General features: G+C 45.9%; 1 protein-coding gene across 8 annotated transcripts; it reads left to right on the top strand.

The window, feature by feature from the left end:
- The first annotated feature begins 379 nt into the window (after positions 1 to 379).
- Positions 380 to 22,479, top strand: LOC142915533 (uncharacterized). 8 transcript variants are annotated; one of them, XM_076061290.1, is made up of 7 exons: positions 380 to 447; positions 10,799 to 10,928; positions 13,161 to 13,345; positions 14,416 to 14,680; positions 20,309 to 20,384; positions 21,990 to 22,054; positions 22,255 to 22,479. In XM_076061290.1, the coding sequence occupies exons 2-7, from the start codon at positions 10,877 to 10,879 to the stop codon at positions 22,380 to 22,382; spliced, it is 771 nt and encodes a 256-aa protein (XP_075917405.1). In that variant the 5' UTR covers positions 380 to 447; positions 10,799 to 10,876; the 3' UTR covers positions 22,383 to 22,479. The 8 variants fall into 8 exon arrangements, with proteins under 8 accessions (XP_075917405.1, XP_075917408.1, XP_075917409.1 ...); XM_076061293.1 differs by lacking the exon at positions 21,990 to 22,054 and adding an exon at positions 17,661 to 17,833 and having other exon boundaries at positions 20,309 to 20,380; positions 22,255 to 22,344; XM_076061294.1 differs by lacking the exon at positions 21,990 to 22,054 and adding an exon at positions 17,661 to 17,833 and having other exon boundaries at positions 22,255 to 22,343.
- Positions 22,480 to 23,758: the final 1,279 nt, after the last annotated feature.

The following is a 23,758-nucleotide window of genomic DNA, read 5'->3' as shown; positions in this document are numbered from 1 at the left end:
TTAGGAGCACACTCTTAGAGGGAGTGCTCCTAATCTCAGCTCGTTACCTGTATAAAAGACACCTGTCCACAGAAGCAATCAATCAATCAATCAGATCCCAAACTCTTCACCAGTCAACGCCCTACCTGGTTGATTGACGTTGAGAGACCACGCCCACACACGTGATCGTCTAACGTGGTCGATTCCCACGTCTACACAGTAGGAATCGATCAATGAAGGTTCATTTTAGACCACTGTTGATTCCCATGTTATCCCAATGCAAATCGATTTTATTAGCCTAAGCCACAAATAAATCGGTTCCCATGTTGTCCCAATTGAAATCGACTCATACATCCGTAATTCTATTATAATCGATTCCTAATGTTATCCCATTAGGAATCGGCGCGAGAATAGTTAATCGAAATTTGAATCGATTTTCTCTGCAGGTGACTTGGCGCAGCAGCCACGGTAAGCCGAGCCGATCGATACATCATCGGGTGCCAGGTTGTGGTGGACGTGGGGAGCGGTGGTGCAGTGGTTAGCGCACTGTGTGTGTGTGGGGAGCGGTGGTGCAGTGGTTAGCGCACTGTGTGTGTGTGGGGAGCGGCGGTGCAGTGGTTAGCGCACTGTGTGAGTGTGTGTTGAGTTTATGTGTGCGTTGGGGTGGTAGCTGTGAACACAGTGGGTACTGTGTGGTTAGTAGTGACAAGTACATTATTATACAGCAGTGCCTTAAACTTGTTATTAGATTCAAGTATAACGTTGCAATGACTATTGTTTGCTAAACATAACTTAACATTTTTAATGACTGAGTTGAGTTTATGCGTGCATTGGGGTGGTAGCTGTGAACACAGTGGGGACTGTCTGTGTACTCAGTAGTGAGTAGTACATTATTATACAGCAGTGCATCTCATACACACACACACGCATCTCATACACACACGCATCTCATACACACACACACATCTCATACACACACACATCTCATACACACCCACGCATCTCATACACACACATGCATCTCATACACACACACGCATCTCATATACACATGCATCTCATATACACACACATCTCATACACACACACATCTCATACACACACATCTCATACACACACACTCGCATGCATCTCATACACACAAAGACAAAGACCCCCGTATAGCCTTAACAGACTCGGGGCAATCGCTGGGAGCCAACACCTATGAAGGCCGGCCCAGCACACGATGGGGTGGGTGGCCAAACACCACGCCCGGCCGCATTTGTCTCCCAAGTGGCGATGTTCACACCCTGCACCAAGTACTCATTTAAGGCTGAGTTGACTTCAAAGACGGAAACAGGAATACTTCTTCATAATTATGGCAAATCGCCTGATGAAGCTGGTTGTAATAATCAGTGAAACGTCATACTCTAATGGTAAATGTTCTGGGTTTACTATCCAATACACAACCAGTGTGCTGAAGCAGTAACTAATTGGCACGTTTTGTTTACGTGACAAACCTTACTAATTGGCTGTCAGGTGGTGGCGGGTTTAACGACACATTTATATTTACGCAATCTAACCCAAAAAAAGGTCCCTTTATTATGGATGATATTGGTCGCAAAAGCCTACTAGGTTTTAAACTGAGTCGACCCAGGGGAAGCCCAGGACTGGTTCAGATCATCGTCGCTGGTGTTGGCCGTGAGTGGGAATCACTCAGGTCGCCAGGTTCGTAGTGCAGCACGCTCACCGCTGCACTACCGCTTCCCATATACACACACACACACATGCATCTCATACACACAACAAAGACAAATATTTCGATTTAAAGCTTTCGTGACTGCAATGATTCATCTTCTTTGGTTCTTTCGGTAAAGTCACGTAGAATAAGAATAAAATAATAAATTGATAAAATAAAATAACACAATAATATTCTCACGACGTTTCGGCCACAACACAAGCGGCCTTCATCAGGTGAAGGGACGAGACTGTCTGGTAGGACAGCGCTGGAGTGAAAGAGCCACGTTCAGATCACGGCCTTTAAGCCTCAACTTTAGCACCACGGATAGCTACGGGCCCCGTTCAGACGGACGAGTTCGTCCATGGTCGGAACAGAGGAGGGGGAGAGAGACAGCTGCGAGGCCCTAGTATACTCCATGTTGTAAAACCATACCATTAACCGTGGTGTGAGAGGTATTAAGAGGCAATGCTGGCGAAAGAGCTGCGGTCTGAAGGTCATCGTAAAAATACAATTAATTAAGAACAGAAATGATTTAAAACATCTTTCCAGTGGTTACTAAGCCAGAATCCATCTTCTCGGTTGAAATTGTCTCTGTGCTTGTATATGTGATTGGCCTCATGAACGAATCTCTCATGGTAGCCGGTTGGTTTGCAAAGAACCTCCGTCTTAGAGAAGTCAATGTCATGTGAGCCCACTGAATTATAACAGTGATCTGCCACGGCAGAGGAGTTCGTCCTACCGTGTTTCAAGTCTGCTTTATGTTCGCGGATGCGGTCCGAGATGTCTTTTGGTTTCTCCAATGTAGCTACTACCACAGAGGCACTTTAGTTTGTAAACGCCCGGGTACTGTATGTCTGGAACAGCATCTTTTACAGATGGAACTAAATCACGGATTTTATGTACTGTGTTGAATCGGACCTGGATCTTGTGTTTATTCAGGATTTTGGAGATCTTTTTTAGTGACCCCTGCAATGTAGGGTAAGGTAATCGTTTTGAGTGGCTCCACAAGAGGATCCTTCTTCATGACTGGAGTGATGGCTTTGCGGATTGTGTAGTCGGAGTAGCCATTAGCCCTGAGAGCCTGGTGTACCTGCTTGAGTTCACTGGTAATGTGTTCCTGGTCGGAAATGCATTGGGCTCTATGGTATAGAGTCTTGATGAGGGAGTTCTTCTGGGATGGATGGTGGTGGGAATCCGGTTTCAAGTAAGCATCTGTATGGGTAGCTTTCCTGTAGACCAGGGGTCGGGAACCTATGGCTCGCGAGCCAGATGTGGCTCTTTTGATGATTGCATATGGCTCGCAGATAAAACAAAATATTCTCACTTGTTTTAATCCATCCATCGATTTTTCACTGCGCATGTCCTGTTCAGGGCTGCAGGAGCAATTGTCCATTATTTTAATTGGATGATACTGGCCTACGTTTGCCGTTGCTGGGTAAAACAGGTAAACGCCCCCTTTTGAATCAGTCTGAGACTGCGTCTGCTCGGTCATTAGCTCAAAGCTAACCCTTCGACGAAGAAGATGGCGAAAAGAAAAAAAGACGACGAGTATCGTACATTTCAGGACGAATGGACCGAAGAATTCGCCTTTGTGGAGAGAGCGGGTTCTGCGGTGTGTCTAATTTGCAATGACAAAATTACATCGTTGAAACGGTCGAATGTAAAGCGGCACTTCGACACGCGCCACGCTACCTTTGCATCAAAATACCCTGCGGGAGACAGCAGAAAGAAAGCGTGCCAAGAGCTTCTGAGCAGGGTGCAAGCTAGCCAGCAGCAACTCCGCGTATGGACCCGGCAAGGTGACTATAATTCGGCTAGCTTTGCTGGTTCTTTAGCAATAGTGAGGAACGGAAAACCATTCACAGATGGCGAGTATGCTAAAACGTTCATGCTGGATGTAGCCAATGAACTTTTTGATGATCTTCCGAACAAAGACAAGATAATCAAACGGATACAAGACATGCCTCTGTCGGCAAGAACTGTTCATGATCGTACCATCGTGATGGCAAACAAAGTGGAGGAAACGCAAGTGAAGGACATAAATGCAGCGCCGTTCTTTTCTCTGGCTTTGGATGAGTCAACAGACGTGAGCCATTTGTCGCAGTTCAGCGTGATTGCAAGATATGCTGTTGGTGACACACTGCGCGAAGAAAGTCTTGCTGTTCTGCCATTAAAAGGGTCCACAAGAGGTGAGGATTTATTCAAGTCTTTCATGGAGTTTGCTCAAGAAAAAAGTCTACCTATGGATAAACTTCTCTCAGTGTGTACTGATGGTGCTCCGTGTATGGTGGGGAAAAACAAAGGATTTGTGGCGCTTCTCCGTGAACATGAAAATAGACCCATCCTAAGTTTCCATTGCATTATACACCAGGAGGCACTTTGTGCTCAGATGTGTGACAGGCAGTTTGGCGAAGTGATGTCGCTGGTCATTCGTGTGATCAACTTTATTGTTGCCCGAGCCTTAAATGATCGCCAGTTTAAAACACTGCTGGATGAAGTTGTAAATAACTATCCTGGTCTGCTTTTGCACAGCAATGTGCGTTGGTTGTCAAGAGGGAAGGTGCTTAGCCGTTTTGCGGCTTGCCTGAACGAAATCCGGACTTTCCTTGAAATGAAAGGCGTCGGGCATCCTGAGCTAGCCGACACCGAGTGGCTCCTCAAGTTTTACTATCTCGTAGATCTGACTGAACATCTGAACCAGCTCAACGTGAAAATGCAAGGCATTGGAAATACAGTGTTATCCCTTCAACAAGCTGTATTTGCTTTTGAAAACAAGCTGGAGCTTTTCATCACGGATCTTGAAACAGGTCGTTTACTACATTTTGAAAAACTGAGCCAATTTAAAGATGCATGCACAGCAAGTGAGCCCATTCAAAACCTTGATCTCCACCAGCTAGCTGGCTGCACATCCAGTCTCCTACAGTCCTTCAAAGCACGCTTTGGAGAATTTCGTGAGCACACTCGTCTTTTTAAGTTCATCACCCATCCAAACGAGTGTTCACTGAACACAGCCGACCTGAATTACATCCCTGGTGTCTCCGTCAGAGATTTTGAAGCAGAAGTGGCTGACCTGAAGGCCTCAGACATGTGGGTGAATAAGTTCAAGTCACTGAATGAAGATTTGGAAAGAATCACACGACAGAAAGCGGAGTTGGCGAGCAAGCACATGTGGACAGAAATGAAAAAACTCCAACCCGAAGACCAGCTGATTCTCAAAACTTAGAACGCGCTTCCTGTCACATACCACACACTGCAGCGTGTGAGTATTGCTGTATTGACCATGTTTGGATCTACGTATGCATGTGAGCAGTCATTCTCACATCTTAAAAACATCAAGTCCAACCTACGATCACGTTTAACGGATGAAAGCCTCAACGCTTGCATGAAGCTTAACCTCACCAAGTACCAACCTGACTACAAAGACATCAGCAAATCCATGCAGCACCAGAAGTCGCATTAATGGTGAGTGTTATAACAACATTATTTAAAAGAATAAATTCAGAGGCTTATTATACTGACATTTAGTTGAATTCACTTTTAAAATATATTATATGGCTCTCACTGAAATAAATTTTCAAATTTTTTGCTTTCATGGCTCTCTTAGTCAAAAAGGTTCCCGACCCCTGCTGTAGACAGAGTGGCTCATTGAACCATCATGTCTCCTTTTAATTAAGACATCCAAAAAGGGTAGTTTGCCATCTTTTTCGACCTCCATGGTAAATCTGATGGCTGGGTGTATGGAATTGATGTGGTCGCGGAATTGGTCTAGAGCAGGCTGGCCATGTGGCCAGATGACAAAGGTGTCATCAACGTACCTCTTCCATAAGGTCGGGCGTAGAGTGGCAGTCTGGATGGCGTCAGTTTCAAATTTTTCCATGAATACGTTGGCTACAACCGGAGATAGGGGGGAGCCCATTGGGGTGCCCTCAGTTTGTAGAAAGTTCCATTCCAGGTGAAGTATGTGTTGGTTAAGCAATGTCTCACCAGGGGGGGTACATCAGTATGCAGTCCTTGATGAACCAGGTCTTCAATGATAGCGATGGTGTCAGGTACCGGGACTTTGGTGAACAAGGACACCACATCAAAACTGACAAGCAGGTCGTTTGGGGACAGGGAAATGCCTTTGATTGTCGATACCAGGTGAGTAGAATTTAGTACCGCAGAGGTGGTTTTTCCAGTGAAAGGTCGCAGTATATCAGCAAGAAAACATGCCAGTTTGTAGGTGGGGGAGTTGATAGTAGAGACGATGGGACGAAGGGGTGTATCTTCTTTGTGTATCTTTGGAAGGCCATATAATCTTGGTGGTCTGGCAGCAGAGGGTTTCAACGAGAACTGTTTGATCTCATCAATTAATGCTGTTGAATCAGAGATGATTTTGTTCGTTTTGGTGACCAGGCTGTTGGTGGGATCTCTTTTTATTTTTGTATAGCTGCCATCGTCGAGTAGTTCTTGAATTTTGTTGTTATATTCTGTTTTGTCCATGATGACAGTGGCATTGCCTTTGTCGGCTGAGAGGACGACAATATCATCCCTCTTTTTTAATTGAGATAATTCAAAACGTTCGTCTTTGCTGATGTTGCTGGGTGGCAACTTAGCGTTTTTGAGGGTTGCAGCGATTTCAGATCTTGCTACGTCTGCAGAGATGTGACTCAAGCCCTTGAGTGCAACGTCGACATGGGCAATGATATCATTAACCGGTAAGTGTCTCGGTGTGACAGCAAAGTTTAGACCTTTAGCTAAAACGGATTTCAGACCATCAGAAATGGAACTGTTACTGCGATTAATTACGACTTTGTTGACGTCTATCTTTTCGGTGTGTGGATCCGATTTTTTGCTGGAGAGGTGATTGAATTTGGAAATCAAATTGTCCCTACATTTGTTCGACATAGTGGCAGCCGAAGAGGTAGTCATATTGTCTACATGTTCCCAATCCGATGTAGACATTGTTGCTGTCAATTTTAAGTGTGATTTGTAGAGTGTCTTGTCTAACTGATCGAGTTCGGTGCGTGTAAGTCTGATTTTTTCCGAGATAAGAGCGAAGCTAGTTCTAGCTAGAATTCGTTTTGCATTGAGAGAAGTTGCAACAGCAGAGGTTAGTGTAAATGCGGTTGGTATTACCTTAGAGTTGCGGCATCTCTTCAGAAAGGTGAGAGACTCGATTAGTTGAGCCTTCTTATCCCGGAGTCTTTTGAATGATCTTAAGGATGTGTGGAATCCCTCCCCGTAGAGGCGGTTAAATTTCGATTTAAAGCTTTCGTGACTGCAATGATTCATCTTCTTTGGTTCTTTCGGTAAAGTCACGTAGAATGAGAATAAAATAATAAATTGATAAAATAAAATAACACAATAATAATTTCAGATGGTCTGAAATCCGTTTTAGCTAAAGGTCTAAAGTTTGCTGTCACACCGAGACACTTACCGGTTAATGATATCATTGCCCATGTCGACGTTGCCCTCAAGGGCTTGAGTCACATCTCTGCAGCGTAGCAAGATCTGAAATCGCTGCAACCCTCAAAAACGCTAAGTTGCCACCCAGCAACATCAGCAAAGACGAACGTTTTGAATTATCTCAATTAAAAAAGAGGGATGATATTGTCGTCCTCTCAGCCGACAAAGGCAATGCCACTGTCATCATGGACAAAACAGAATATAACAACAAAATTCAAGAACTACTCGACGATGGCAGCTATACAAAAATAAAAAGATCCCACCAACAGCCTGGTCACCAAAACGAACAAAATCATCTCTGATTCAACAGCATTAATTGATGAGATCAAACAGTTCTCGTTGAAACCCTCTGCTGCCAGACCACCAAGATTATATGGCCTTCCAAAGATACACAAAGAAGATACACCCCTTCGTCCCATCGTCTCTACTATCAACTCCCCCACCTACAAACTGGCACGTTTTCTTGCTGATATACTGCGACCTTTCACTGGAAAAACCACCTCTGCGGTACTAAATTCTACTCACCTGGTATCGACAATCAAAGGCATTTCCCTGTCCCCAAACGACCTGCTTGTCAGTTTTGATGTGGTGTCCTTGTTCACCAAAGTCCCGGTACCTGACACCATCGCTATCATTGAAGACCTGGTTCATCAAGGACTGCATACTGATGTACCCCCCCTGGTGAGACATTGCTTAACCAACACATACTTCACCTGGAATGGAACTTTCTACAAACAAACTGAGGGCACCCCAATGGGCTCCCTCCTATCTCCGGTTGTAGCCAACGTATTCATGGAAAAATTTGAAACTGACGCCATCCAGACTGCCACTCTACGCCCGACCTTATGGAAGAGGTACGTTGATGACACCTTTGTCATCTGGCCACATGGCCAGCCTGCTCTAGACCAATTCCGCGACCACATCAATTCCATACACCCAGCCATCAGATTTACCATGGAGGTCGAAAAAGATGGCAAACTACCCTTTTTGGATGTCTTAATTAAAAGGAGACATGATGGTTCAATGAGCCACTCTGTCTACAGGAAAGCTACCCATACAGATGCTTACTTGAAACCGGATTCCCACCACCATCCATCCCAGAAGAACTCCCTCATCAAGACTCTATGCCATAGAGCCCAATGCATTTCCGACCAGGAACACATTATCACTGAACTCAAGCACGTACACCAGGCTCTCAGGGCTAATGGCTACTCCGGCTACACAATCCGCAAAGCCATCACTCCAGTCATGAAGAAGGATTCTCTTGTGGAGCCACTCAAAACCATCACCTTACCCTACATTGCAGGGGTCACTAAAAAAGATCTCCAAAATCCTGAATAAACACAAGATCCAGGTCCGATTCAACACAGTACATAAAATCCGTGATTTAGTTCCATCTGTAAAAGATGCTGTTCCAGACATACAGTACCCGGGCGTTTACAAACTAAAGTGCCTCTGTGGTAGTAGCTACATTGGAGAAACCAAAAGACATCTCGGACCGCATCCGCGAACATAAAGCAGACTTGAAACACGGTAGGACGAACTCCTCTGCCGTGGCAGATCACTGTTATAATTCAGTGGGCTCACATGACATTGACTTCTCCAAGACGGAGGTTCTTTGCAAACCAACCGGCTACCATGAGAGATTCGTTCATGAGGCCATTCACATATACAAGCACAGAGACAATTTCAACCGAGAAGATGGATTCTGGCTTAGTAACCACTGGAAAGATGTTTTAAATCATTTCTGTTCTTAATTAATTGTATTTTTACGATGACCTTCAGACCGCAGCTCTTTCGCCAGCATTGCCTCTTAATACCTCTCACACCACGGTTAATGGTATGGTTTTACAACATGGAGTATACTAGGGCCTCGCAGCTGTCTCTCTCCCCCTCCTCTGTTCCGACCATGGACGAACTCGTCCGTCTGAACGGGGCCCGTAGCTATCCGTGGTGCTAAAGTTGAGGGTAAGAATCCACCCATTTTTTCGCCATATAGCATTGTGATATATAACGACTTATTGTTGGTAGCTTAGCTGATTGGAGAATATAGAGTTTATTGATAACATTAAGGTAATTTTTATTTTAGTTGTTTATTGGTTCACTATATAGTACTGTGAATAGCTCAGATGTGTAGGCCTTGACTTCAACATAGTCATTTCTGTGACCAGTCACTAGCTAATCACTCAGTTATTTCAATGCTAAATTCGCCTAGTTATTTCAATGCTAAATTCTCCTGTTTGATTTGTACTAAGTGCCTCGGTGAATGTGTATGGTCTGACTTTAACGTAGCTATTTCTGTGAGCAGTTACAAGCTAATCACTCAGCTATTTCAATGCTAAATTCTATGCTAATTCCATTGTCAAGGGGTGCCTCTGCGGATGTGTATGCTTTAACTTAGCTATTTCAATGCTAAATTCTATGCTAATTCCATTGTCAAGGGGTGCCTCTGCGGATGTGTATGCTTTGACTTTTAACATAACTATTTCTGTGACCAGTCACAAGCTAATCATTCAGCCATTTCAATGCTAAATTATATGCTAATTCCTTTGTCAAGGCGCTTTGTTCCTCTCACACAGCTTAAAGGCCGTGATCTGAACGTGGCTCTTTCACTCCAGCGCTGTCCTACCAGACAGTCTCGTCCCTTCACCTGATGAAGGCCGCTTGTGTTGTGGCCAAAACGTCGTGAGAATATTATTGTGTTATTTTATTTTATCAATTTGTTATTTTATTCTCATTCTACGTGACTTTACCGAAAGAACCAAAGAAGACAATGTTTCTACTTGCTCTGATGTCCGTGATCTTTGTGTTTGATATAAATTTCACCCCCTTTTGCAACGTTAGCTGATTCGATGGCTTCGTTATGTTTTCTTCACCATCGTCTAAATTGTTGCTCTCGGCATATACACGATGCCACCGCAAGATCAGTGACGCGCACGCCGCTGTCATACTTTTTTCTACGATCTCTTATTTCACGTCGACAGTGATCCTCGCCATTTTCTTCGCAGCTTGGCTTTCCTCACTAACCTTCTTGAATGAATTGACAAAAAAAATTAACGTTAAAATGACAAAAAACACCACGTGGAAATTCACGGAGAGTTGTAGCAAAAGGGTTGCGCACTGAACGAGATCTACTGGACAGGCAGACTGAGGAGCGGCGCTTTGTTTAAGTCGTGAACGGGCTCTACTCTACGCGGTGACTCATCCCGACCCATACAAGTTGCAGCAAGCGCGTCGTACCCCAAGCAAGACGTATCCCAAGACATTTTTTCTCTCGTCAAATACACGACGTGGACCAAATTCAACGTATTCCAAAGCGGTCGTCCACTGTAAATGCGTTTTGGTGAGGAGAGTGCGATGTTGCTGTGATGTAACAGTCGATACCGCTGGTGTTGTTGACGAGGTACAAGAACCAATGGTCGCCGCCTCAGAGCTGAATGTGAACGTCCATTTCAATGCTATAAAATACTGTGAATTATTAAGGTCTAAAATATGAAGCGCGGTGGAAGGATGGTGTCTGATCGACTTATTGCAGGTTAGAGATGTTAACTTATTTGTATTGTATAATGTCATTGTAGTGGTGTGTGCATTGTCTTAATCAATAATCTAATGGTGTGAAATGCATTGTGTTTTAATACGCAACATACATAGGGTTCACGGCGGGAGGAGAAGGGGACGGTGGTGGTGTACCAGCTACACCAGCGGCAGCAAGAACGCGCCGGCCACGCCATGTTGCCGCGGTGTCTAGCGGTGCTCCTTCTGGCCTCCGTCGCGGTCCGAGGTAACAACCACCGTGAACACCGACCAGTCCAGTTCGCTTATTGGTTAGAGCCCTGTGAGCCATGCGGCTCTTGAATCGGGTTGCAACCGCAACGAAACAATAACACGAACAAGAAACCGCAGCGGCAGCATCCAGCAAGCGTCACCGTGACGGTAATCGTCATTGACGCCGTTGTTCGGCATCGTCTTGTCTAGCGTCGTCATCGTCGTCGTCATCCGTAGACGCGTCAGCACCGCCATCGTATAATCCGTAGTTGTGGCAGCAGGTTTCCGACATCGCTGTTATCAGCAGAGTTCATCATTTGGAGAGGCTAATAGGGTGGCTGGAATCGCCAGTGTTCTGTGCATTGAACAAATAAACAGCCCAGGGCCTGCGCTTGAGCAATGGCGAGCTACAGGAGAATGCCAAACGTATCGGAGCATTCATAGCTTGGGGTGAGCAGCTCTATCATGGGATACCTTTTCACCAGTATCAAAGTATTAAATATAAGAATAGATTTGACCCTTTTGACCAAGAAAACAGATGTTATTATATTTTGATTTAAAGCTTTCGGGACTGCAGGGATTCATATTCTTGGTTCTTTCGGTAAAGTCACCATGTAGAAGGGAAACAATAAAATAATAACAATATAAAACAATAACATTCCCTTCTATGTGACTTTACCGAAATGACCAAGAAAACATGTTATTATGTTCAAATACCAAATAGATAACTTTGTCAAGGAATCATTTACTGCATCAGCTACACGTACTTGTGGTGAACATGCAAACAGACATGGTCTGATAAAAATATATATATATAGTGCATTGTACTCTGGTTTTTTCGGTAAAGTCACGTAGGTAAAAAAAAAATCTAGAATCAAAATGATAACAGCTGAATTAAACAACTAAATTAAATGATTTAATTTAGTTGTTTTCATTTATTTTATTGATTTTTTTTTACCCACGTGACTTTCCCGAAAAAACCAAAGAGTATGAATCCTTGCAGTCACGAAATCTTCAAATCTAGAAATAGCGCATTGTCTTTGTACTGTTGTACAAAGACAATGCATATAACATTATAGTCACGTTACTTTTTTTTATTTAAAGCTTTCGTGACTGCAGGGATTCATATTCTTGCTTCTTTCGGTAAAGTCACCACGTAGAAGGGAAACAATAAAATAATAATATATATATATAAAACAATAAAATTATCACGATGTTTAGACTGCAACACAAGCAATCATCATTAGGTGTGAAAAACCACGGCAAGCAATGTATTTATTATTTTATTGTTTCCCTTCTACTTGACTTTACCGAAAGAACCAAGAATATAGTTACATTATTATTATTAAAGCACTGCATATATTATCAGAGGTTGTTTGCATGGTCACCACACGTACCGTATGTGTGGTCATTTTCAGACTTGGTTCCCTGCAAAAGGTGTCTATTTGGTGTTGGAACATCTTAACACAACTCCTCTTTGATTAGTTTAACACGTAGGCTTTCGCGACCAATATTATTCATAATAAAGGTTTTTGGGTTAGATCGCGTTATTTATAAATGTGTCGTAACCCTCCACCACCCGACACGGCCAATCAGCAAAAAAAAGTGTCACGTTGACAAAAGACAAATAATTCACTACTTTAGCCCACCGGTGTGTTAAAGAGTGAATCCACATTTACAGTTTGAGTACGACGTTTCGCTGGTAAATACCTCCAGCATCATCGGGCAATTTGCCAGAATGGTAAAGCCCTCGCTTGCTCCCGGTCTTAAATAGAGCAGCAGGGTGACGTCATCATTTAACTCATATCAGGTGCAGTGATGAGAGGCAGGGGGGGAATTGTAATTATATAATCGATTGGTAATCAGCCATTGGTTATGATTAGTAATGAGTTGTAGATTAGTAATTAGTTGTAATGTGTGTTAGTGATTATATGCTACGTTAGTAATCCGTTAATTAGCATGTGTTTCCCCTATAAGGAATTGTAATATGTATTATTTAATAATACTCAAACTGTAAATGTTGTGGATTCACTCTTCAACACCACCGGTGTGGGGCTAAAGTAGTGAACTATTTGTCTTTTGTCAACGTGACACTTTTTTTTTGCTGATTGGCCGTGTCGGGTGGTGGAGGGTTACGACACATTTATAAATAACGCGATCTAACCCAAAAACAACCTTTATTGTGAATAATATTGGTCGCGAAAGCCTACTACGTGTTAAACTCTCTTTCTCCTCTCTTCCCGTGCAGATGTAACGTTCGCAGCAAAGCTCCGGCTCTCCCTGCCGGAGAGGCTGGACGTGATGGAGGGGGTGAGCTTGACCATCAACTGCTCTTTCTCACCGCCGCCGACCGACCCGAATCACGTCATCGTCAAGTGGTCCGTGTTGCCCGCGTTCTACTCGAAGAACACGCCCATTGGCGACGTCATCCAGGTGATGGGCGGACCTCATCCCGGCTCTAACTTTGAACGACCTGACTCCCCCGTCCGTGTCGCCGCTGGCATTGACACGCCGCGGTTTCTGTTTAACCGGCGGCGCGTTATTTGCGCGTGTTGGTTTTGCTCCGGAGGAGTGACGGTGTCACTTAACGACCCAGCTAACGTCTCGTCGAGTGCCACTTTTTTGTTGTTTTAAATAAGGATCTCGTTTTAAGAAGTTTGCCTAATTTCGTAATTGAACGGCTTCCTATTGAATGAAACTGGCACACCCAAGGGATAAAGCCCCACGTGCACAAGGAAAGAGCGTGCGATGTTCCAAACAAATAAAGTGGACTCTTTGATTATCCGCACTTACAGATCGGGAAGACGGCCGTGGATAATTCAAAGTCACGGATAATCCACAACTTTAACCAGTTTCTGTGGATCTCTATGCCAGAAACCACTAATATAAGTTATACATTACTAGACTTAAGGCTTTTGTCACTTTACGAGTTCATATTCTTTGGGTCTTTCGGTAAAAATTCGATTTAAAGCTTTCGTGACCGCAGGGATTCATCTTCTTGGTTCTTTCGGTAAAGTCGCCACGTAGAAGGGAAGCAATAAAATAATAAAAATAAAACATAATAATTTTATTATATTTTATTATTTCCCTTCTTTCGGCAAAGTCACGTAGATATGTTCATTTTCTTTGAACCTATCTGCGTGACTTTTACCGAAAGACCCAAAGAATATTTACACGTCACTGACGAGACGCGCATGCCGAGTGATAACACTTTACTGCCCCTGCCCAGCAGAAGGCTCTGCCCACTTAAGCGGATGACGGCGAGGCCACGGCCAATCGGCATCAATCAAACCGCGGCCGAATTCATACGCCGCGGGAATAAAAAACAAAAAAATCGCGAGACTTCGCCGCCTCCTCCGCACCGGAGTCTGGGAACGCTGCGCGAGCCGCCGGGAGCCGCTGTGGGAGGCTCGGGAGAGATGGGCCGGAGACGGGTGGGCGGGCGGGCGGGCGGGCGGGCGGCAACACCGGATCGCGGCCCTTTCCTTTTTTCTCGTCCGCAGATCTACAACTCGGGCGTCGACGTCGTCGGCGTCGGGGTGGCCGCGCTCGTGGGCGACGTGGCGAAGGGCGACTGCTCCGTGAGGCTCCGGCGCGTCTCCGCGGGCCTCGGCCCCGTGATTGGGTGCATGGTGGTCTGCGGGCGGTGCAACACGGAGGACGTTGCGGTGGCACGGGAGGCGACGCTGAACGTGACGGTCGCAGGTGAACGGAGCGAGCGGTGTTTGGGGGGACCGTCCAATCACGAAGGCCACTTGGCAAAAGATGGTGAGTGGCAAAACTGACACCTTATTTTGTTACTGGCAAATGAGGTTTCCACTGGGGTAAATGCTTACCCCGAGCTCTCATACTCTGATGGTGCATTGCCTTTTAGTTGTGCGCCTTTTGGCGTCTTCTGGTCCAACACCATGTGAGACGAGGCTCTAAAGAAAGCTGTCTCGGGTGTGGACCAATCAATTTCAAGGACAGTGGTCAAGATGGCGCCGATGATGGCAGCCTCGGCCGGTTGGTGCGCCCTGTTTTGTCCAGTTTTGTCCAGTTTTGTCTTGAGAGGGGCTTGCTGTTCAACACACTCGTGCTGGTGAGAGAGGCCTGTTGTTCATCACACCCGTGCTGGTGAGAGAGGCCTGCTGTTGTGGGGCCTGCTGTTCATCACACCCGTGCTGGTGAGAGAGGCCTGCTGTTCAGTACACCCGTTTTGAGGGGCCTGCTGTTCAGCACACCCTTGGTGGTGAGAGAGGCCTGCTGTTGAGGGGCCTGCTGTTCAGCACACCCGTGCTGGTGAGAGGGGCCTGCTTTTGAGCACACCCGTGCTGGTGAGAGGGGCCTACTGTTCAGCACACCCGTGCTGGTGAGAGAGGCCTGCTGTTCAGCACACCCGTGTTGAGGGGCCTGCTGTTCATCACATCCGTGTTGGTGAGAGGGGCCTGCTGTTCAACACACCCGTGCTGGTGAGAGAGGCCTGCTGTTCAGCACACCCGTGTTGAGGGGCCTGCTTTTCAGCACACCCGTGTTGGTGAGAGAGGCCTGCTGTTCAGCACACCCGTGCTGGTGAGAGAGGCCTGCTGTTCAGCACACCCGTGTTGAGGGCCTGCTGTTCAGCACACCCGTGCTGGTGAGAGGGGCCTGCTGTTGAGGGGCCTACTGTTCAGCACACCCGTGTTGGTGAGAGAGGCCTGCTGTTCAGCACACCCGTGCTGGTGAGAGAGGCCTGCTGTTCAGCACACCCGTGTTGAGGGGCCTACTGTTCAGCACACCCGTGCTGGTGAGAGGGGCCTGCTGTTCAACACACCCGTGCTGGTGAGAGGGGCCTACTTTTCAGCACACCCGTGCTGGTGAGAGGGGCCTGCTGTTCAACACACCCACGCTGGTGAGAGGGGCCTGCTGTTCAACACACCCGTGCTGGTGAGAGGGGCCTGCTGTTCAACACACCCGTGCTGGTGAGAGGGGCCTGCTGTTCATCACACCCGTGCTGGTGAGAGGGGCCTGCTGTTCATCACACCCGTGCTGGTGAGAGGGGCCTGCTGTTCATCACACCCGTGCTGGTGAGAGGGGCCTGCTGTTCATCACACCCGTGCTGGTGAGAGAGGCCTACTATTCATCACACCCGTGCTGGTGAGAGGGGCGTGCTGTTCATCACACCCGTGTTGGTGAGAGGGGCCTGCTGTTCACTCCCATGCTGGTGAGAGAGGCCTACTGTTCATCACACCCGTGTTGGTGAGAGGGGCCTGCTGTTCACCACTCCCATGCTGGTGAGAGGGGCCTACTGTTCAACACACCAGTGCTGGTGAGAGAGGCCTGCTGTTCAGCACACCCGTGCTGGTGCGAAGATGGCGCTGATGATAGTAGCCTCAGCCGGTCGGTGCGCCCTGTTTTGTCTTGTTTTGTCTGTCAATTCAGTGTTTTGCCAAGATTTTCGGAGTTCTCTAACAAGAGACGAACTTTTAAATATCAGGGAAACAATTCCTGTGGATTTAATTCCTACTTTTCTGCTTCCAGCGGCAGAATTAGTAGGCATTCTAGTCAATGCCGCGCTAGGCTTTGCTCAAGCAACGAAACGCCGCCCAAGGGGTAAACGGTCGGGGGCTCTCGTACGGCTACGCAGACGCGGGATCCGAACAGTGCTTCCGAGCTTTTTCCTCTCCAACGTACGTTCACTGTACAACAAAATGGATGAACTTCAGCTACTGATGGTAAAAAACAAAGACTTTCTTTCAGCTTCTGCATTGTGCTTCACGGAAACATGGCTGTGTGATTTGATTCCGGACACTTCGCTACAACTAGCAGGATTCCATCTTGTAAGATCGGATCGTGACATAGCACTCTCCGGCAAGACGAAAGGCGGTGGTATTTGTTTTTACATTAATAGTGGCTGGTGTGTAGATGTCACAGTGATTCTGCAACATTGTTCTCCACTCCTTGAATCAATTTTTATAACCTGTAAACCGTTTTACTCGCCTCGCGAGTTCGCGTCGCTCATTTTGGTAGGAGTTTATTTGCCGCCTTGTCCTCAGGTTAAAGAGGCCCAACGCATGCTCGCCGATCAGATTCTGAGTGTGGAGCGAGCAAATCCAGATTCGTTGGTTATCGTACTTGGCGACTTTAACAAAGGTAATCTCAGCCACGAACTCCCCAAATACATACAATTCATTAAATGCCCAACCAGAGAAGGGAACACTCAGTTCATATTATTAGCTCTTTCGGTAAAGTCACGTTGAAGGGAAACAATAAAATATATATAAAACAATAAAAATTCTCACGACGTTTCGACCATAACACAAACGGTCGTCATCAGGTGTGTCGGTTAGCATTCATTTATTTATTTTTAAACGGTGTTTTTATTTATATAAAACGTCACCGCCACGCACAGCGATTTGGCAGTTTATTTAGAAGGACTAGTCCATCTATGTTCTGAAAAGAGGAGGGGGGAGACGAAAAATTAATGTATGCTGTCTGAAAGCCACTGTAAGCGTGAACAATCAATTAAGACATGAAATGGTTTATCAAATCTTTCCAATGATTGCTAAGCCAGAATCCATCTTCTCGGTTGAAATTGTCTGCCTGCCGCAGGCGAAGTTTCAAGTTTTTTTTTCATTTTATTTATCGGGCATAGCCCTGCGAGCCGTGCGGCTCTCAAGTCGGGTACAACAACAGCGAACGAACAAAACGCGAAGCCGCGTTGAGCCGGTGGCGCCGCGTGCTGGTCTCACCGAGCCCCTTCTCTGTCGCCGCCCCGGTTCTCTGTCAGCCCCGCGGCGGCGCAGTTGCGACGCCGCCTCCGACCCCACAGCGACCGCGCCGCTCCCCTCGTCCACGAAGGGGACGTCGCTGATGATGGTGGTGGTGGTGGCGGTGGCGACGTTGACAGCGCTGGGCTTGGTGGCCGGGGCTGCTGCCGTCGTCGCCGCGTTCGTCTGCAAGGTGCGCTGACGCCCGCCACCTGTTCTGTATTTTGAATTTGTGGTGTCTCTCATCATCACGGTGGCTAGGAGATGTTAACTACCTCGCCCGGTATGCAGGAGGTCATCGGTCTGACCCTGATGTCTGCTGTACATTTGAAGTCTGCGTCTCTCTCTTTCTAAACACGAGATTTTGATCCTGTCGATAGTAGAGTTTGTTTGGGTGAGATGGTGTAAATATAAATGCTCTGTCGTTAAACCCGCCATCACCTGACACAGCCAATTAGTAAGGTTTGTGTCACATAAACAAAACGTGCTCAGTAGTTACTCGTTTATCGTATAGTGTATAGTGTAGTATACAGTGTAGTGTATAGTGTAGTATACTAGTTCAACACTAACTCGTTGTGTGTTGGAGCGTAAACCCACTGCAACATTTACAATTATAGTGTAGTATATAGTGTAGTGTAGTATACAGTGTTTAGTGTACTGTACAGTGTAGTGTATAGTGTAGTCTACTAGTTCAGTACTAACTGATTGTGTGTTGGAGAGTAAACCCACTACAACATTTAAAATTATAATGTAGTTTATAGTGTAGTGTAGTATACAGTTTCATGTATAGTGGAGTGTATAGTGTACTGTACAGTGTAGTGTATAGTGTAGTATACGAGTTCAACACATACCGTTTGTGTGTTGGAGAGTAAATCCACTACAACATTTACAATTATAGTGTAGTTTATAGTGTAGTGTAGTATACAGCGTATAGTGTACTGTACAGTGTAGTGTATAGTGTAGTCTACTAGTTCAGTACTAACTGGTTGTGTGTTGGAGAGTAAACCCACTCCAACATTTACAATTATAATGTAGTTTATAGTGTAGTGTAGTATACAGTTTCATGTATAGTGGAGTGTATAGTGTAGTATACAGTGTAGTGTATAGTGTAGTATACTAGTTCAACACTAACTCGTTGTGTGTTGGAGCGTAAACCCACTGCAACATTTACAATTATAGTGTAGTATATAGTGTAGTGTAGTATACAGTGTTTAGTGTACTGTACAGTGTAGTGTATGGTGTAGTCTACTAGTTCAGTACTAACTGGTTGTGTGTTGGAGAGTAAACCCACTCCAACATTTACAATTATAAAGTAGTTTATAGTGTAGTATACAGTTTCATGTATAGTGGAGTGTATAGTGTACTGTACAGTGTAGTGTATAGTGTAGTATACGAGTTCAACACATACCGTTTGTGTGTTGGAGAGTAAATCCACTACAACATTTACAATTATAGTGTAGTTTATAGTGTAGTGTAGTATACAGTGTATAGTGTACTGTACAGTGTAGTGTATAGTGTAGTCTACTAGTTCAGTACTAACTGGTTGTGTGTTGGAGAGTAAACCCACTACAACATTTACAATTATAATGTAGTTTATAGTGTAGTGTAGTATACAGTTTCATGTATAGTGGAGTGTATAGTGTACTGTACAGTGTAGTGTATAGTGTAGTATACGAGTTCAACACATGCCGTTTGTGTGTTGGAGAGTAAATCCACTCCAACATTTACAATTATAGTGTAGTTTATAGTGTAGTGTAGTATACAGTGTATAGTGTACTGTACAGTGTAGTGTATAGTGTAGTCTACTAGTTCAGTACTAACTGGTTGTGTGTTGGAGAGTAAACCCACTACAACATTTACAATTATAGTGTAGTTTATAGTGTAGTGTAGTATACAGTGTATAGTGTACTGTACAGTGTAGTGTATAGTGTAGTCTATAGTGTAGTATACTGGTTCAGTACTAACTGGTTGTGTGTTGGATAGTAAATCCACTACAACATTTACAATTATAGTGTAGTTTATAGTGTAGTGTAGTATACAGTGTATATGATTACTGTTGTTACATTGTTTTTACAGCTTTATTTTGGTGATTCGAAAACATATGGTTAATCTAAATTGTCTTATGGTTGTTGTTGTTGTTGGCTTGCACCACATTGATTTTAACACACAGCGTTTTAATACGTTTTTTTTAGTGGAATATTTCCTGGTTTATTCCAGGATGTTTCTGTTACGCGTTGTCGCTTTAAGATGTTCTGTGTTCAAGTTTTGTTTGTTGCGGTTGCACCCGACTTAAGAGCCGCATGGCTCACAGGGCTATACCTAATAAATGAAACTTGAAACTTAGTGTACTGTACAGTGTAGTGTATAGTGTAGTCTATAGTGTAGTGTATAGTGTAGTCTATTGTGTAGTATACTAGTTCAGTACTAACTGGTTGTGTGTTGGAGAGTAAATCCACTACAGCGTTTTACAATTCGAGTACCTGGTGACATTTCACCGGTAACTACGACAACAACAACAACCAGCAGAAACATCAACAGACCTGACGATGCTGCTGCTGCTTGCTGCTGCTTGATGCTGCTGTTGTTGTATTTCGGGAAGCGTCAACGGAGTTCCGTGCGTTGTTGAGTTTTTCTCCCCACCCTGCGCGTGATGTTCTCGTTCCCCCAGCGAGGGAGCGACGGAGCGCCCCAATCCTGGTTCCCGAGTGCCTGCTGATGAGTGACGCCGTCTCTGCCGAGTGTAGGTAGCCACCGCCACCACCACCACCAGCAGCTCCACCATCACCATTCCCAACACCACCACCCCCACCACCACCACCAGGAACTCCACCATCACCATTCCCAACACCACCACCGCCGCCGCTGCTGCTGGCGATAGTTTTGATGTAGTCTCTTTGTTTATCAAAGTTCCTGTGCCTGACACCATTGCAAGCATTGGAGATTTGGTCCAACAAGGGCTGAATGCTGATGTACTGGCCCTGGTGACACACTGCCTCACCAACACTTACTTTACCTGGAATGGAACATTCTGCAAACAAGTTGAAGGTACCCCAATGGGTTCTCCCTTATCTCCAATCCTAGCCAGTGTTATCATGGACAGTTTTGTAAGGAATGCCGTCCAGGCATCCACCCTACGTTCATCCTTGTGGTACGTGGATGACAAATTCATCATCTAGCCACATGGCCGACCAGCACTAAACAGATTCCTCAACCGCATCAACTCTCCATACACCCAGACATCAAATTCACAATGGAAGTGGAAAAGGATGGCAAGCTACCGTTCTTGGATGTTTTAAGAGACCAGATGGCTCAGTGGGACACTCTGTCTACAGGAAAGCCACCCATACGGGATGCTTATCTAAAACCTGACTCCCACCACTATCCCTCCCAGAAGAATTCCCTCATCAAAGCTCTACACCATGGAGCTCAATGTATTTCCAACCGTCATCACCGAGCCAGTGAACTTGAACACGTACACCAAGCTCTCAAGATGAATGGATATTCAGACTACACAATCCGTAAAGCTATCACCCCAACCGTTGGGAAAGAACCGTCTGAGGACCCAATCAAAACCATCACCTTGCCATACATAGCAAGAGGTCACCAAAAATAATTAAAAAACAATGAGCAAACACAAAATTCAGGTTCGATTTAACACAGCACATAAAATTCGTGATCTGATCCCATCTGTGAAGGATGTGATCCCTGACATGCAATACCCCGGCGTCTACAAACTAAGCTGTGTCTGAGGCTGTCGTTACATTGGGGAAACTAAGCGACGTGTCTCGGACCGTTCTCGTGACAATAAGTCAGATCTGAAACACGGTAGGACCAATACCTCGGCCGTGTGCTGATCATTGTTTTAAAGTGGTGGGCTCACACGACATTGATTTCTCTAAGACGAAGGTACTTTGCAACGGCATTGAAGGCAACAACCATCTACAGGCAACGATGACGATGGTAATTGTTGTTGTTGTTCCATTGGAAACCTCATTTGCCAGTAACAAAATATGATAATTGTTTTTTTTACCCTTTTATCTGGCAACAAAACTGACACCTTTTTTTACAAGGAGTCATGTTTACATTGACCACTATACCTGCGGTCGGAACGCAAACACAAAACAACAACTCTGATAATGTATGCACGAGGCTCTAAAGAAAGCTGTCTCGGGTGTGGACCAATCAATTTCAAGGACAGTGCCACATACATTATCAGTGTTTTGTGTTTGCGTTCCGACCGCAGGTATTGTCGTCAATGTAAACACGACTCCTTGTACAAAAGGTGTCAGTTTTGTTGCCAGATAAAAGGGTAAAAAAACAATTATATATTGTTGTTGTTTTCCCGGCAGGAGAGGGGGAGGAAGTGGAGGTTTGGCCGATGAAGACGATGAGAAAGGGTGGGGAGAGACCGCCGGTGGGTGGGGAGGGACCGCCGGTGGGTGGGGAGAGACCGCCGATGGGTGGGGAGGGACCACCGGTGGGTGGGGAGAGACCGCCGATGGGTGGGGAGGGACCGCCGGTGGGTGGGGAGGGACCGCCGATGGGTGGGGAGGGACCGCCGGCCTTCGGATCTTCATTCCTTGTTCTTTGTGGCGGGGTTCTTTTCCCTTTAAGGTTTTGCAAACGGCGTCAAAGTGCAGACATCCGGAGGGCATCCCGACTCCGCCCAGTGCCACAAGACAACGGAGACAAGTTTGGGAAGCCCCGGTGCATCCGTTACCAAAACCTCGTTCTTTTCTTGAATACCCAACGATGCCCATGCACATCGTATAATTAGATTATTATTATAATGCGTTGTTTACGTTGTTTTACGTTCTAATGATATAAAAATGTTTGGGGGGGGGGGGGCGGTGGGGCGGGAACGGCACGGAAACCACCACGAAATCCACGGTGTGGTTTCTGCGGCGCGATCGTGACGGAGTCGCGTGTCGCACGTCGGGAAGGAGGTTGTTGCGTGTACCTCGGGCGGGTGTCCACGAGGGGCTGAGCTCCGTCAGTGGACTGGGGGACCACCGAGGACCACGGGCTCCACTCCCGCGGTTCGATCGCGGCTTCAGCCGGCGTTGGTTCCTCACGGACACGGCTCGCCCTTTCGGCGCGAGCGCGCGGCGAGTTGACGGCGAGCCGATGGGCTTAACCTCCATCGCCAACAGCCTCGCAGAATCATTCTCATTATGAGACCTCCTTTGTCAGTAACAAGATATAGGAATAGGTTTTACCCTTTTAATTGGCACAAAAACTGACACCTTTATTCAAGGCACCATGTTTGCAATAACCACAACACAAGCAGTCAAAATGCAAACAAACAAAAAGACAACTCTGATAATAATATTGGCACTGTCCTTGAATTTGATTGGTCCACACCCGAGACGGCTTTTCTTAGAGCCCAGTCTCCACTGGTGTTGGACCTTTTGGCGTCTTCTGGTCCAACACCATTGGAGACTAGGCTCTAAGAAAAGCTGTCTCGGGTGTGGACCAATCAAATTCAAGGACAGTGCCAATATTATTATTAGAGTTGTCTTTTTTTTGTTTGCATTTTGACTGCTTGTGTCGTGGTTATTGCAAACATGATGCCTTGAATAAAGGTGTCAGTTTTTCTGCCAGTGGTGACTTTACCGAAAGAGCTAAGATATGTAATGGGGGGGTTGCGAGGCCATACTTCACCGTGCCGGTCGGCGCGGGTTGCTGAAGGGGACCGATCCGGACATCGCTTGCCATTTAAGTTAACCGCGGCCGGCAATGAAGGTCGGGTCAGCGGGTTCAGAGGACGGCGCGCTAACCGTTCTTCTGATGATGACGATGATGCGTCGTCGATTTCCCGGGAAAGCCTCGCCCGAGTCTCGGGACGCACGCTTCAGGAGGGTGCTTGCGTGAGGATGCGTTGCGCTATAATTGTTGTTCATTTTAAATTTCGACTTAAAGCTTTCATGACTGCAAGGATTCATCTTCTTTGGTTCTTTCGGTAAAGTCACCACCACGTAGAATGAGAATAAAATGATAAAATAACACAATAAAATTCTCACGACGTTTCGGCCACAACACATGCGGCCCTCTTCAGGTGAAAGGAACAGACCTGCCGGGACGACAGAGCTTCAATGTAGCTCTGTGAACAGAGAAG

This window comes from Petromyzon marinus, unplaced genomic scaffold (genome assembly GCF_048934315.1).
Source record: "Petromyzon marinus isolate PM22_M1 ecotype Great Lakes invasive population unplaced genomic scaffold, UKy_Petmar_22M1.pri1.0 PM_G_Scaffold_32, whole genome shotgun sequence".
NCBI lineage: Eukaryota > Metazoa > Chordata > Hyperoartia > Petromyzontiformes > Petromyzontidae > Petromyzon > Petromyzon marinus.
The sequence above is the reverse complement of the archived record's forward strand: the minus strand, read 5'-3'. Positions and strand labels throughout refer to the sequence as shown.